Source organism: Lucilia sericata, unplaced genomic scaffold (genome assembly GCF_015586225.1).
Source record: "Lucilia sericata isolate MDLA Ls3-8-SP2 unplaced genomic scaffold, ASM1558622v1 Contig001191F_arrow, whole genome shotgun sequence".
In the NCBI taxonomy this organism is placed as follows: Eukaryota; Metazoa; Arthropoda; class Insecta; order Diptera; family Calliphoridae; genus Lucilia; species Lucilia sericata.
The window spans coordinates 70,825-87,021 of NW_023995156.1; the positions used below are offsets into that span (position 1 = coordinate 70,825).

The window sequence follows — 16,197 nt, forward strand, 5'->3', positions numbered from 1 at the left end:
ATAAATCACAATCAATATTCATAACTGGTGTAGGATATCATATGGTCGGTCACGCCCGACTATACTTTCTTACTTGTTTTAATTGGGTCAATTGATACGAAATTGTCCATATAGTATGTATGTTATATCTCTTTCAAGATCTAGACTGTCTCAGAGATGTGTCACTAATGGATCCAATAACGTTTGTTATATACCTATATCGTTTAGTTTCCTCGAGGAAAAGAAGATTTTCAATATCACGCTATCGACAATTTTTATTTATTTATTTAAAATTCATCCCCCTCAGTCACCAATATCCTTGCATAGGGAGACATTGCTGAAGGTCTTTAGAAATCTTAAATACTATATACTGCATCTGATATAAGTTCTTAAATTGCCTCACGATCCTGGATTTTTAATTTCTATTCATTTTCAAAAGTTTTGCACTAAAACAATGAATACTTTTCAAACTCTGTTTTTAGTAAAGCTAAACAAAAACGTGTTAAAATTAGCGGTTAAAATGATGAGTAACAAAACTAAAGAGCAAAATAAACAAAAAGCTTCTTTCAATAACAAACTATAAAGTTTTACTCCCTCTCTTGATATTCTACGAGTACAAAACCACATCTAAGTACTTCAACTCATTATTATCCCACATTCAATTTAACGTTTTTATACATATGTATTTATTACAATTATAAATTTTTTGCCTTATCTGGCAACCCCTTTGTCAAGCATAAATTGCAAAAAAAAACGACAATAATTCTCAGAGATACAAACTACGAGTCCACTACTAAACAGTCACTAAATGTCGGCGGTAGCGAGTGGTTGTGCCTTTAATCTGCTAAAATAAATTCAAATAAATGTCGTTGTCGTGCCGTTAAGTGTGTTGTTACAAAGCGTGTCATGTAAAGTGTTGTTGTTTTGCAGTTTAAAAAAACAAACAAAAAAATAACAGAAATATAGAATAAAAAAATATAATTAATAATTATTTCAACAAAAAAGCAAATTTACATTGCTGTTTAATTGCAGTTATTAAAAAAAGCAAAAAGTTTAAAAGAAAGTCCGTCACTTTTTTTAATTTAGAATTAAATAAATAAAATGTGAGTGTATGAGTGTTTTTAAAAATTGTTTTTTTATATCTAGTCTTTTTGTGCTAAATTGAATTCAAAGAAATTTGCAAACAAAAGAAATCTTTCCAAATCTCTTCCAGATAACAAATATTTTTCACAAATTTAAAACCAGTTTAAAAAAGTTTGTTTTTAGTAAATATCCAAAGTGTATAATGATGATTAATAATTTCCATTTTACTTGGCTTCAGTTGAAAGTGTCTAAAGAACAAAAAAATCTTTTTAAGCTCTTGTTCTTCCTATTGTTGTGGTAAAGCATCAGAGATGAGCAAAACTGCTAGATGTAATAGTGAAGAATAGTACCGCAAAAAGTACTTCTGTTAACCTACCCTGTGTACCCAAAAGTTTTGTTTCGAAAACTTCTACTAAATGTTTACAGTTTTTAACCCTTTATCGACCGTTGCATGATATATGAGACTATGCTGATGTCAACTTATTTTTTTCAGAACTATAGTGAAATTATCAAAGTGAAGATTTACTGTACAAAGAAGCGTTAAGACATTGTACATATTTCCGACATTTCAACGTTCTGCAATGACTATATTTTCGTTCTTAAGGACGAGATTGGATAATTCCAAATCATTAAAACTTGACAATTACATATTTCGCATTCTCAATCGGATTAAGATCGAACAAATAATAAGAAGATAATGAAGTCTGTTCTAGATCTTCAGATTTCTTAAAGATTCAAAGATTGCAATTAAGCGAATCATTCATGCTTAGCCCATTATCCAACAATCTTAGGCAATAATGGAGTGAATATGACCAAAGAATTTGCCTCCGGAACAGCATTTATCGTGTTGCTACCGATATTCTAATAATCCCCAATCTTCCAATTGCCATGACAATTGGATCAGGGCTCCGGCACGATCTGATTCATAATTCACAACTCAGGAACAGTTATATCAAGCGGAAGTTCCTTCGTCAGTCCATGCAATTACCGTGACAATTGGTTCATGACTCCGAAACGATCAAACTCACAATCGGCAACTCAAGAACTGCTACATCAACCGGTAGTTCTTTTCACAGGGAACAACTCTTAATGACAGTAGAACTGATAATACAACAACTAAACTATCTTTCGAAGACAATAAATAAAATCTTCTTATAAGTGGCCCCTAAGAAAGTCATCTTGGCACGAAGCACTTTCATAAGTAATCATTTGATCACTTTTTTCGGTATCCGAGGTTTTTGTCATCAAGGGATGTCAAATGGCCCATTCTAAGCTTCCGTTTAAGGTTAATGATCTAAAATTTGTTAGATAGATTTGGAAACTATTTGAAATGCAGTTCTTATCTCTCACAGTATTATACGTCTCGCACTTTATCAGAATTCCGAACTTTCTTCGTTGCCTCCTAGGTACCCAAGTCCTATATTTTGGTTCTGTATTCATGTTGATTTTCATTAATGTATAATATGTCATCTGATCTACTCAGAGCTCTTGTTTAAGATCAATGCTCTATTATTTGGCAGTCACTTAAAGCATATCATTCTTGGATAATCCAGACTTAGAACCGTTGTAATACCGTGAACATATCTTTCTAATCTTCTTGGTTAAAGAATGAGTGAGTATTACCTAAAACGCTTTCCGATAATTGCTGTACAGTGTATACGGTTATCACATCACTGTTCTTAAACATTGAGATCAACGTTGCCTATTGTCGTCTCGTTGCCTAAGAGAGTCGTTATATTTCGGTTTGGTATCCATGTTGATCGTCAATATTCCTTCACTTCCTGGTTAACGTTACTTCTGGTCGCCTCGTTGCCTTAAGAAAGTCGGAATACTTCGTTTTGGTATCCATGTTGCTCGTCAATATTCCTCCATTTCTTGGTTATCGCTGCATTGTAGACATCACGTTCCTTAATAAAAACATGAATATTATCTTTGAGTGTTTGATAGCCAAGCTATTTTTGTTTGAAATCATCAGAGCAGAAGAGTCGCAGAGAAGTTGTTCAGTTAGTTGTCTTTATTATACATAGCTCAGTTGCTTCCTACGTATTCACAAAGTGTCTGAAATTTTCTTAGTCGATGTGGAATTTCATACCCATCTCTTTAGGCAGGTTTATCGCATCTTATTCGTTTGAGAAATAGTAAAGTAGTCCCACCATCTTTTTATTCTACTCCTTTACTTGCCTTAAATTGGTCCCCACAAAAAGTACTTTTATGGCCTGTTTTTATCCATTTCTAAGTGCCTTCTTCTTTGATAAATCTTCTTCTGTCACACTTCTTTTGTGTTAATCACTCACTATTGTTATTATTATTTTTCTCTTTATTTATGTAGTTGTACTTCAGAGAAGATTCTGTGTTTTTAACAATAAATCAAATAATAAATAAATAAATAAAAAGCAACAAAAGAATATTCACGAAAAAAAGAGCTTTAAAAAAACCAAAATTGTTAGTAACCGAGTAAAAAAGAGTAAGAAATGAGTACTATAAATATTCATGTTTGTGTAAGTGAGTGTTAAAAATCAACGTCAAAATTGTTGCGTAAAAATTAAAAAAAATGTTTTTCCTCAAATAAAAACAAACACGGAACCATACCACTACTAGAAATTTGTATTTTTATCTGTCTATCGCTATTACGTTCTATGGCCGAACCAAGCGTCTAGTATTTGTGTTTTTTAGATTTGTTTAAAATGTTTTTAACAATTTTAACCTTCGTTGGTATGTAAAAATGTTTGTAAATGATTTTATACATACTTCGAATGTTCAATTAAATGTTGTGGAAATACCATATTTCCTACCCTCCACTCCCTTTGACCTCTCTCGCGGCATTCTCGCCCTATAACAGTGTTGCTCAAACACATACTACCATAGAGTACCATAGTTTTATTTGTGTTGGTAAAGCAGCAGAGAACAGAATTCAATTCAAAATAAAAGTATACTAATAAAATGACTATAAACTATAATGTATATGCTAACTGTCAAATGTTTATTATGGATTTTGACAGCCAGCGTATTTCAAAGCCTATATATAAAAAACTAACAACTGTTCTCTCATGTTCTCCTACATTAATTCGGCTTTCTTAAAATTTTGTTGTTGTATTTCTGTGTGTATTTTAAAAACGTCGCGTACAGACCTTGCTTCGACAAGTGCTGATCAGCAACTGATTTGATTTTGTTTTTCAAGTTGAGAGCAAACCCACTGATATTGCTCATTATAAAAAGAAGAAGAATTAAACCTATAGTGTATGTGTATCAACTTAGCGTCAGCAGAATTTTCTTACCCTATCACGCGTGCTATGTAATGGCAATCTTGCGCTCCTCTGCCCTATAATATTTTATTGCGAATTCGTATTATTGTTGCCGTTTGTGTGTTTTCAAGTTATTACGTTTAATATTCCGTTGGTTGAGTTTCAGCTAAAATGATTCAATCGTATGACGACACATGTTCTAATGTATTTTTATTTGGTTTGGGTTTTTTTGCATATTCAGGGTATTAAGAGAATGTAATCTTAAAATGGAGGAAAAAATTATTTCACCAAAATTTCTTAAGAGTGTAAAACTTCTTAAGAAAGTAACGATTTTGGTTTTAAGATATAGTTTGAAAGAAGGCCTTTATCGGGCCTGTTGTGCGCTACTAGACCACTAACCTACCGGAGGCCACTTTTTTAAGAGATAAAGGAACTTGAAATTGACTTATAAAGTAAGAAACTTTACAATTCCATGACTGGTTGTGATCGCTTATTCTCGTTTCTTTGAAATAAACTCACTAAACGTTCCAATTCCTTGACTGGTGAGATTTTAGAGGACCATAACACCTTAGAAGGAAAGGAAGGAAATTAACCGTTACCAAACTTATCCCGTGACTTGTTCTTAAAGAGTTTGGATTGGTAGGAATCAGGAGAGAAGAAGGAACTGTTACTAGCTTCATACAAAGGGAATCTGTCACTTTGACATGGAATATCCAATTGTTAAGTTTACGAGAAAGGTCTCGGAATTAAGCTGAACAAAACTGTTGTAACTTTTCCTAAGTAATTAGACCTTCGCCCAAAGACAACCAACCCTATTGCTAAGAGTCCAAAGATTGTCTACTCAGTGACAGGTGTATCTGCCAAGCAACTTATGATTTTTGATTAAATAAACATGCCCAACGATATGTCTCTTTTCATCAGTCACGTGGCTACTTAGTTCTTTTAAAAGAATAAACACTTTTGTTTAATAACACTCCTTTCAATCTCTGCTAATGTTAAAGTTTTTATGATTTCTTTTACTCCCGATTTGTTTTCTATAGATTCTATAAGTTCGCCGTCTACATCGTTATTTTAATGGCAACAACGACAACAACAATTTATACATCCATACATTACACTACACATTTTACATGACCATTACATGAGTGTGTATGAATGTAAAATGTATCAGTGTCAGTGCACCATTTCTTTATTTTATTGTGCTTTTTTCGAGTGTTTGTTGTTGTTCTCATTTCTTCTTCTTTTCACTCTTCGATAGGTTTAGTTCTTCACTTTGTTTATGTTTATTTTGTCACATTATTTCATATTTGCACGATACGTAACAGGGTTGGAAAATTGAGATGCTTAAAGAATTTAGAGCATAATTGCCCTAGGGCAATATAAATCGACTTTTCACACAAATACAAGAAGAAATTTAAAAAAACCGGCAAAAACACCCAACAGTTTGGCAAGACAATCCCTAAGAAGTCAATCGTCATTCCATAGATTACAAGGAGACAGTCAGAAAGTTAGTACAAAGGTGTCAATGCATGGCAATGAACATTTTTGCTTGAGTTTGTTTTTTAGTATCCTCTCTCTAGATTACTTGGGAACTGTAAATTGAGGACTGCTTCAGCTCTTAATTACTAAGGGGACACTGAAGTGACGACAGTCTTCACTCTCGAAAGATTAATTACTGGTTAGGTGGTTAGACATTACTGTGTTTTTCGGACGCAGTGACTCTTTGTCGAACTGCTGAGCATGTATTTGCCTGTACTAATACTTTGACGAATAATGCTACTCTCATTTTAAGCGCCCTATTTCTGCCCAACACTAATTAGAAGATTGGCATCCATAGAATATTGACACCGTTTCTATAACCAGCTAAAAGAACAAAAAAATCTATGTACTGCATTTTCCATCCCTGCTACGAAGTCTATATAATATTTGTTTGTTTTTACCGATTTATTTTTGTTTTTTCTACTTATTATAGCGAGACGCCGTTTTTTTCTCAAATAGAGCAAAATAAAACAGCAACAACAAAAGGATTGGAGAGTTCATTCAATTTGCTGCTTTCCTTTCTTTCACTTTTATTTTATTTATTGCTAATTTATATATAATTTTTTTCTTTCATTATTATAAAGGTAAACGAAGAATTTCGTCTACAAAAAATCGCGGCAAAACGTAAAGTTGACATTATTTGTTTACGACTCGATAGTAAAGAGTAAAACAAATAAAGAACAAGCAAAATTTTATCGAACAATCAAAATCTTTATCATACTATTTGGTTTTATTGTTGCTATTCGCGAGAGAACAGTGGGTTGGTTGGAGAAATTATAGGTTTTTATTCACAATATAATTCGATGAAATTGTATTAAAATAGTTTTTAAAGTTTTATGACGTACGATTTATTAAAATGTTTAAGACTTATTTCACTTATTTCAAGTGCTGCTGATAAAGCTCCACGACTTTCAGCAATATCATTTTTTCCTTCTGCATTAAACTTTCCTACTGTAGCGAAAATTATACAACAATATAGGATTTCCGTCATGACAGACTTAGGTGTCTTTCCAGGCATTATTTAATAATAGGGAATAAGAAAAGGTGAAAGCGTTGGATTACTTTAAAGTCTAGTCAAGAAACTGGACCATAATTATTGCCAACTACGATCCTTGATCTGCCTTCTTCGAATCAGTTTTGCCATTCAGAACCAATAACAAACCGGGACTCCTTTCGTAGTATGTTTGACTCATTGTCTGTCTATGTGATGCGGTCAACGGTCAAGGGTCACTACTTAATACTTAACTTTAACTTCTCCGACACCTTCGTGAAATACTATCATGCCAAGTATAGCGCCTTGGTATAGCATTGAGAAGAACTCTTGGAACTGACTTTCAGTCGAGGTCTATAGGGCCGTCATTGAAGTCATAAAACCATCATACTAACCTTCGTGCTCTGGTACAACTGTTTACCCTATTTAACTGAAATTTCTGGCCCATAACATCAATTATTTTATGCCCCTATCGAGATAAAGCTGTTTATAGAATGATCGCATAGAGCCTTTGCTCCAAGTACTGCTTGACTCAAGACGTTCTAATATCATCGACTTTAACACTTTTATGCCGACCAGCATCTACAACTTCTATTCTACCTAATATCCAAAGGATTAGAGGAATAAACTCATCTATGATGCAAAAGAAATCACTAACCCGTGGATTACGTCGTGGACTCTATAATCTGAGGAGTTCACGAATGTACTCAGTTGTCCCTCGTTGATCTGTGATGCAGTACTTATTATTATACATGCAAGTGTCCTCACTATCCCTTATGACTACGGTAAGATTTGTCTCCCCCCGGGTCATATTACCTTGATGATAGACCCCATCTTGGTGTTATTATAATCCCCGGGAAGAGAGGTGCTACCAGTAACTCTAGTCTGTCTGTATCCTCGGATATACGGATCTTACCCTTCCGTATACCCAGAGTGAGTGTGTCGGATGTTGTCCTCTATGGGTGTGTCAAATGAATGAGAAGTGTACTGAGTTGAATGGTGATGGATAAAATGTATCTCACATAAGTGATGCCATTGAATTTTCCTTCCTTGTCCAGGTAAAACTATGTTCATACCAGATTTACCACAGTGTGTTCTCTGTGAGTGTGAACAAAGTAGTTTCGGTATACCTAATATGTCTCTAGGTGCTGTTGCCGACTCAACAAACGCCATCCCATCTGTCTGGTTGTAAACGGAAGTGATGTTTTTGAATCTCGGAAGTTAAGCAATGGTCAGAGATTTGTCAGATCGAGTACTTGAGCAAAGTGCTTGTAAATGGACCCATAGAACCATGTACAAAAATAGCCACTTGAGTGTGGGGCGGTGGTGAGACCTCAAAGAAGTTCACCCTGTGAGACGTCAAAGAAGTTCAGCACCGTGAAATAAGGCCGACACGGCAGGTGTTCATGTAAAGCACTTCGACATCTTGTAGGAGTTGTCACAACGTGAAAAGGGAGAAAACTGTAAATCATTCATTATGTCCTAATCTAAGCCAAATGCATTTCGCGATCTTAGCGATCACAAGTTCATCAAACAATGAACAAAGGGACTTAATTGGACTTGTGTATTGTGTAGTGTACTGACACTAAATTGTTCTTTGTGTTATGATCTGTACAAACCTTCCAGTTTTACAAAATTATCAATTGCTCCACTGTATTTGACTGATTTAATAGAAGTTAATTTAATTTATCTTAATTTTTTGTTGAGCAGCAAAAAAAACTCAGTGAAGTGTATCGGAAAAAATGTGATTTTAAACAAATGTCATGTGTTTTTTTTATTTATTACTTGGAAATTGACTCTAATAAATTTTAAATTAATTTAATTATACAAAGCTTTAGCACGCAAAATATTAGAATAAAATTTCTTAAATTAGTAATTTTTTAAATAAACTTGTTAGAGTTAATTTAAAATAAAAATGTATGTCGAATATTTTAAAGGGAAAAAGACTTAAGGCTGGAAAATAATTAAAAATATTAAACAACCCTGAACAATTTAAATTAGTCTAAGATTATGTACGATTCTAAAGGTACTTTCACATCTAACAAATATTTGACAAAAAGACGTAACCACTATTATTTATAAATTTTGTTGGATCTAACATGTTTTTTTTTTTTTGTAATTAAAGAAATTATTTCCAAGATTTATTATTTTTTTGGCAATTTTATAGGGGTCAACTCATTTTTATTAAATATTTGATAGATGTGAACATAGTTTCAGTAATTTGGGAATATAATTTTAATGAAATGTTTCCCTTAGGTATACAATTTTGAACTTGGTGCATTAAAATAGTTTGTTCATTAAAATTTTAATTATATTTAGAGGAAGAACAGAACCTCAGACACATGTTGCAAGATGCATTGACTGCATGCTACAATGAATTTGTATACAGTTGACTAATTTTATATAAAAAAATTTTTGTGTACAACGTAAAAAACACAAAAGTCAATGTATGAATGAACTTATTTGTTAAGTTGCCAGTTCTTTTAGGTTTTTTTAAATTTTTTTTTTCGTATAGTGTGAAATAAATTTAATTTCATGTTATCAAAACATTAGCATATATAAAAAATTTTGTTTTGATTTGTTTGCTTTTATTTAATTTATTTATATAAAATGTGACGTCATAATTAAACTACAAGAAATTAGTCATAAATGTGTCAATGACCTTGTGGATTTATATATTTTTTATCATTTTTTTTACTCTTTTTTATTTTTAAGAAAAAAACTAAAAAAAATAACCATTCAATATTTATATGTTGCCCTCAATATTTTTGCTCTTGCGTTTTATTATGTACAGACTGCACATATGACTAGTGGCAAAACAGAGCTGGAAATGTCTGCATACTTTACATTTCTCTAGTTTGTTGCTACATATAATAATCGTTTTTGCAAAAATTCATATAGATAACATTTGTTTAAAACTCTGGTCTTTACAATAAAAACATATGTAATTCCTTAAACAAATAATACTTGGCACTCACATGAGGGCAAATACATGAATACATACATATACTGATACGTTCCCATTATTATCAGTGTATTAAATATTGAAATTGAAATTATGAAATTGTTGTACAAGTAGCACTTGTACAAGTACATGTACTCGTATTATTTATAAAATGTTTGAAACTGTTGAAAAGGAAACCCCGTCATAAAATGTAACCTGCCTGCAGACCTATTAGAGATAAAAAACCATTTTGTTCTATTCAAACAATTACAACAAGTGTCAGCTTAATTACAGTAGTTGTTACCCTACATTAATGCTTAATAGTATACGCACAATTGGGACAAACGACGAATTTTTCGGAACGAATATTCGTCGTTAGAAATAGAACACACTTGGGTTTTTGAAAATGTACACAATCATTGCGTATGACGAAATTCGTCGTACGTAACGAACTATGCGATAGGTTTATTTCTATTTCTTACGCAGACGAACGACGAATTAATTGGAGAAAATTGTTTTAAGACCAATTCCGGTAGCCCGAATTTGCTGAAATTTTGGCGGTTGTGAGTACAGCTAATGACAATACAATATTATGTTCGAATATTCGAAATTATATTCGAAAATTCGAAGTTATGTTCGAAAAATTTTTTATGCTCTTAAAATAATCTCTGGGTTATAAAAACTAAAAATAAAATTTTCGAAAATTCGAACTTAAGTTCGAAAAATTTTTAAAGCCATTAAAACAAGTTCTCATGGCCCGAATTGTCTGAAATTTGGCAGTCTGGAGTACGCTTGATGACACTACAATGCTATGTTGGAATATTTAAAATTAAGTTCGAAAATTCGAAGAAATGTTCGAAAAAATTTTGAAGTTGTTAACATAATCTCAAAATTGGGGATATTCACGAAAATATAATTTTAGTTCTTTTCGCGGCCAATTTCTTACATTTTCTAATTTCGAAATAATGTTCGAATAAATTTTAAAGCTGTTAAAATTATCTCAAAATCGTGGAGATTCACAAAAATATAATTTTTGTTCCTTTTTCTTACTTTTTCCGATTTCGAACAAACAAATTTTGAAACGAATTCGCAGTACGAATAATTTGATTGTGTTCCATTCGACGAATTTACGCAACGAATTGCTGTCGACTAGTTCGTCGTGCTATACGAAATTCGTCGTTCGTTCCAATTGTGAGTATACATATAAGGAAAAAAATTACAGTTTTCAATTGATGGGTATTAGTTTTTCCTATTTTTCTAAGTATTTGATCTTGACAATTGATTTATAGATTTACTTAATTTATTACTAAGTATTAGTTTCTTTTTTTAATAAAAGCTATAAAACAGTTGCAATTTTTATTTTTAATAATCTTTGTTGTTTTTTGTAGCGTTACAATTCGCGTGAGGTAGATAATGTTTTAATTACTTTTAATAATTGAAGAAATGAAAACAAGAAATATTTATATAAAAAAAAAACAGAATGATTGAAAAGTAAACGGTTAGTGGTATTATTTACGGTTGGATGTGCGGTATTTCAGGGAAATAAGGTAAATTTAGTTTGATATTGAGGTTGAAACAAATCTTATTTTTGTATCAAAATGTTTAATCATTGCGGTCTCGATAACGTAGACTCATGGGAAATTACTTGTGGAATATTCACTGCAGTCAAATTATCACGATCGATGTTAAATAGGTGATAATTTTACCGTTTGAGGTTAAGGTATTTAACAACGATCATCTAATACTTTTATTTAACTTTTGTTATATGAATTCAATTTTATTAATGCTGCAATCTGATTCTGTTATACGATCTTGGTCCGACATATTACGCCTCCAGTCTATAGGTACTATGACATAGCTCCGACAGGAACAGATGTTTATCAAAATACAAGGTTGCCAACCGTTTCGAAACGGTGCGATGAGAAGGTGTTTTACCTTATTTCGGTATTGGTATTTTAGCCTTATCGGTATTTTGGCATATTACGGTAACGATATTTTAACGGTAATTTCGGTATGATTAAAATTATTAAAAAATGGGAGTCCGTGGGCTCTTATTCGGGAACCGTTGTTCTAGTTTATGGCATCGCCTATAGTCTAGTCGATAAAGACATTTTTTATATACTTTAGTATTTAGTCTAGTCTATCAAGTCCATAGTCTAAAAATGTCGGTATTTCGACTTATTTCGGTAGTTAATTTTGCGTTATCGGTATCATGGCTTATTTCGGTATCGCCATTTTAGCAGTAACAGTAATAGTGCTGAAAAGGTATTTTGGCGGACGATAGTTTAGCGATAACGGTTGCCAACCTTGTCAGAATATAAACAGTAAGTGTTATAATGAGACTTGATCTCATTCGACAACTTTTTGGTCAATTCTAACTTAAACAAAAACTTTATCAGTACGGAGATCGTGGTTTCGATTCCCAGAAAGGACGGCACAACAGACCCGATAGTGGCCTAGGTGTATTTCTTCGGATCGTCCTTTCAAACCAACGATTAAGAAACGATTATGTCGATAGATACAGTGGACTGGTACTACTTTCGAAGAAATATAAGGTTCCACCTTTCCGTTGTCACGCCTAAATGGGATGGAACTATAAATCTCTGAGAGTGCGAAGTATCTGTAATTAGTTTAAGATTAGTTTAGAATCTTAAACTAATTACAGATACTTCGCACTCTCAGAGATTTATAGCTCCATCCCATTTAGGCGTTGTCTAATGGAATGTACTATATCATGAATTCCATGAGAAATCAATTAAGAATTGACCTTTAATTTTTTTGTAAACACATACTCTATTAGACATATAAGACATATCTACATTAAATTCTTAAAAATTCCAAAAAATGCGAGTTTTATGGCGATTTTAATTTTTAATCGAAAACTACAAATAAAATTTTGAAGGTTCATATCTTTGAGAGTTTATATCGGATTTTGTTGATTTAAAATACAATATAATTCTATTTTATTTAAAAACGTTTAAGATAGTGCATTTTTTATGGAAATGCACTTTTTGAATGCATTTTTGATTTCGTTCTCCCTGTTTCAAATTTGTTAAAAGTGCATTAATCGATTATTTGAAGAAAAAAAAATATTTTTTTGTGACGTGCATTACATCTATGTATTTTTATAGATTTTTTAAAATTTTTGATATTGGAAAATCGCATTTAACAGAATTTTAAACTGCTTAAAATACATTATTGATCAGAATTGGGATGTAAATATTTAAATTCGATTACCACTAATGTACACTTTGATTTAAATAATATTTTTGAAGATAAATGCATTTTTAAAGCAAGAGCACCTTGACTGCGTTTCAATGTCGTTCTCTCTGTTGACAGTATTTTAAAATATCATAAATCAAAATTTGCTATTTTTTATATTATATAAATTAAATTGTTTTATTAAACGAATATTTAAACATTATTTTTCGCGATATTTTGAAAATTAATTTTTTTTAGTTTAAGTTAGATCAAATGCCCATCAAAAATATAAAAATTTTTATTACGTCACAAAAAAATATTTTTATATTTTGCGTAAAAAGCTTTAAATAATCTATTAAAGCAATTTTGAAAAATTTTAAGCAGGGAGAAAGATATCAAAAACGCATTCAAAAAGTGCATTTCCATAAAAAACTTTTTAGTATAAAAATTATATTATAATGTAAACTCTGAAAGATATGAACCTTCAAAGTTTTATACCTTTTTGATATTTTTTAGTTTTCGAACAAAAATCGCGTTTCTTGAAATTTCCCAAAATAAAAAACGGAGTTGTTTTATTTTCTTCATAAAAAAACATATATTGATAATATGAAAGAAATTGAAAGACATGAGGTAAAAAATTGTCAGTTTTTCTGTGTTCTTTCCTGGAATTCATGATATACACAAACAAATTCCGGAGTATGTCGAAAACTTCGTCCTTTATTTAAATTGGCTGATAACTAATCCCATGGCCAAACATTTGTCCCTAACCTCGGCTGCCAAGCTTAACATTGCCCGTGTCTAAAAGCCTAGTATTGAATAATATTCAACCACTATCCTTCCTGAAAATTGATTTATAGTATGGACAACAGATGAACTATTTATTATAAATAACGGCGCGCTCGTGGTGGTGGAGTGTAGTGGATTTTATATCCTATAAGTATACACCACTATATTAAGACTGGTTAGCAAAGTTGGAACATATTTTCATGAGATGGCGAACCATTCGACCCTAAAGTTGCTCTTGATACTAGAGAATAACATAAACGAACTGGTTCTTGTCTTCATAAAGAGAAAATTGAATCAGTTGTTTGACTCTCTCTATCATGGAGACTGCTGAATTATCATGTGTCTGTTGTCTCAGTTTTCATGTACGACATTATGATTAGTTTGTGAATGTTGGACGTACCTTCACGAGATAAAGATAATCCATAATAAAGCTGATAAATTGGCCACATTAGTCATACTGATGAGGATAACCTGGCACTTTATGATGGTCAAAAAGAATTGACCTGGTTGGGTTTATAGCGGTTGCAGTAATGACTGATATGACTGCGTATACTAGGCGAATTAATCTTCTATTAAATTACTACTGTTGGAGTTGACACAATGATGATGATGACTACATTTGGTATAAGAACCTTTAAGTTTCCTACACCAAGCATAGACCAATGAACCAACCAGACTTGGGGAAAAAAATATCGCATAAACTTTCAGGAGACCATTTCTAAGAGAAAATATCTTGCAGACGATTTCAAAAAACCAAATAACCTATAATTAATCTTGTAGGGTAAACTTGATAGTAAACAATATTTTTGATGTCTGTTTATTTGTTTGTTCTATTTTCGTAGGTGTGTATTCTTCACCTGTTGGAAAGTTAACGCCGTTTTAGGGTAAGGCAAGAGGTTAATAATCCTTATAATTAACGTATAATAACAATTAGTTTTGTGCCTCTTGAAATTGATAAAGCGTCTGGTAAATACTGATTATTAGCGATAATAGATGGGGAAAGTTTTTTATTTTTATTTTGAGATAATAAATTTATCAAGGGAAATAGTTTTTAAATTTTAAAAAATATTTCAACTATATAGAAGTCATCAGATCAATATACAGTCTATGTTCGAAATAAGTTCGGAAAAAATATTAGTTATATGATATCAACCTTCAACCATCGATATAACTATATAAGCATTTCACTGGGAAATAAATATGTATTTAACAGGAAAATAATAAAAACATTATACGATAATTAAAAACATTCTTAAGTGATTAATTAACAAACAATACTTTATTTGCCCCTCATACAAAAAAAACAAAATTTATTGTTTTATTTACCTTTAATTCATTCAGAATTTATAATCAAAATAATTTAATTTGTGATTTACAATACAATTCATTACTTTGGCTCAATGCTCAAGCAAATTAAATTTATTTATCTTGAATTGTACACTACAATGATTGCTGTATGATTATTTAGTTAACAAATAATTATTTTAAAACAGTCATACAAACATATTTCTTTATATTCCCTTATTATATACACTAATTAACACACGATATTTTATTTTATCTTTTCAGTATAATTTTCAATTTCAAAATCTCAAAAGTAAGAAGAAGAAGAAGAGAAAGAAAAATGTCTCTTTAAGTTACTTATGTAACGATGACGACGACCACAGTGCCAGATCAAAGATATTTTTGTACAAATTCAATTTCAAATTCAAACAGACTTTAACAATTAGTACTAGAGGATAGATACTTGTACTTATTGTCTAAATATTTGTGATAAATTAAAAGTGTTATATATATATATAAGTACATATAATAAATAAATAAATTTATATACCTAGTTATATATACATAGTATATTTAAATAATATTATTAAGAACAAAAGTGCCAGTATTTTTTAAAACAACAAAATGACAGTTACCTACACAGGAGAAGTAGCGACGTGTCGTGGTTTTGGCTGTTTTTTAAAATTATTGCTCAGGTGAGTGTAAATAATAAAGGCGACTTAAAACATTTGTATATAAATATTTACTACTTAAATATAATTGAGAATGATCTTATATTTAATTACGAGTGCAAAGTTTTTTTGTGTTTTTATATGTGTAATACATACAAATTTTAAATTGAAATGCAATACATATTGAAATTAATTTATCCATTTTTTTGATTTTTATACATTTTTTTACAGTGAACGAAGAAATTAAAAACTTCGGTATCTGGTTTTTAATTTTTAAGATTAATCATTTTATTAAATCTAAGCAGTGTGGACTGAATAATAAAACTTTTGCAGTATCAATAATAATCAATATAAAAAAATGTATTAACAAGTAAAAATTTTATATTTGGGATGGTCACTAAATCAGAATTTTTGTGACAACTTGATCAATATTTCGGCACGTTGATCACCATATGAAACTGACGACCGATATTCCCA

General features: G+C 31.2%; 1 protein-coding gene across 4 annotated transcripts in view; it reads left to right on the forward strand.

The window, feature by feature from the left end:
* The first annotated feature begins 768 nt into the window (after positions 1-768).
* LOC119610422 (bestrophin-2) overlaps positions 769-16,197 on the forward strand; it is a 35,840-nt gene continuing 20,411 nt past the window's right edge. For 2 of the 4 annotated variants that reach the window (XM_037965610.1, XM_037965609.1), the window contains exons 1-2: positions 770-1,082; positions 15,335-15,744. In XM_037965610.1, coding sequence (XP_037821538.1) covers positions 15,674-15,744 — 71 coding nt within the window. In that variant the 5' untranslated portion in view covers positions 770-1,082; positions 15,335-15,673. Of the gene's footprint in view, positions 1,083-15,334; positions 15,745-16,197 lie in introns of all 4 variants that reach the window. The other 2 variants (XM_037965607.1, XM_037965608.1) reach the window with 2 other exon arrangements.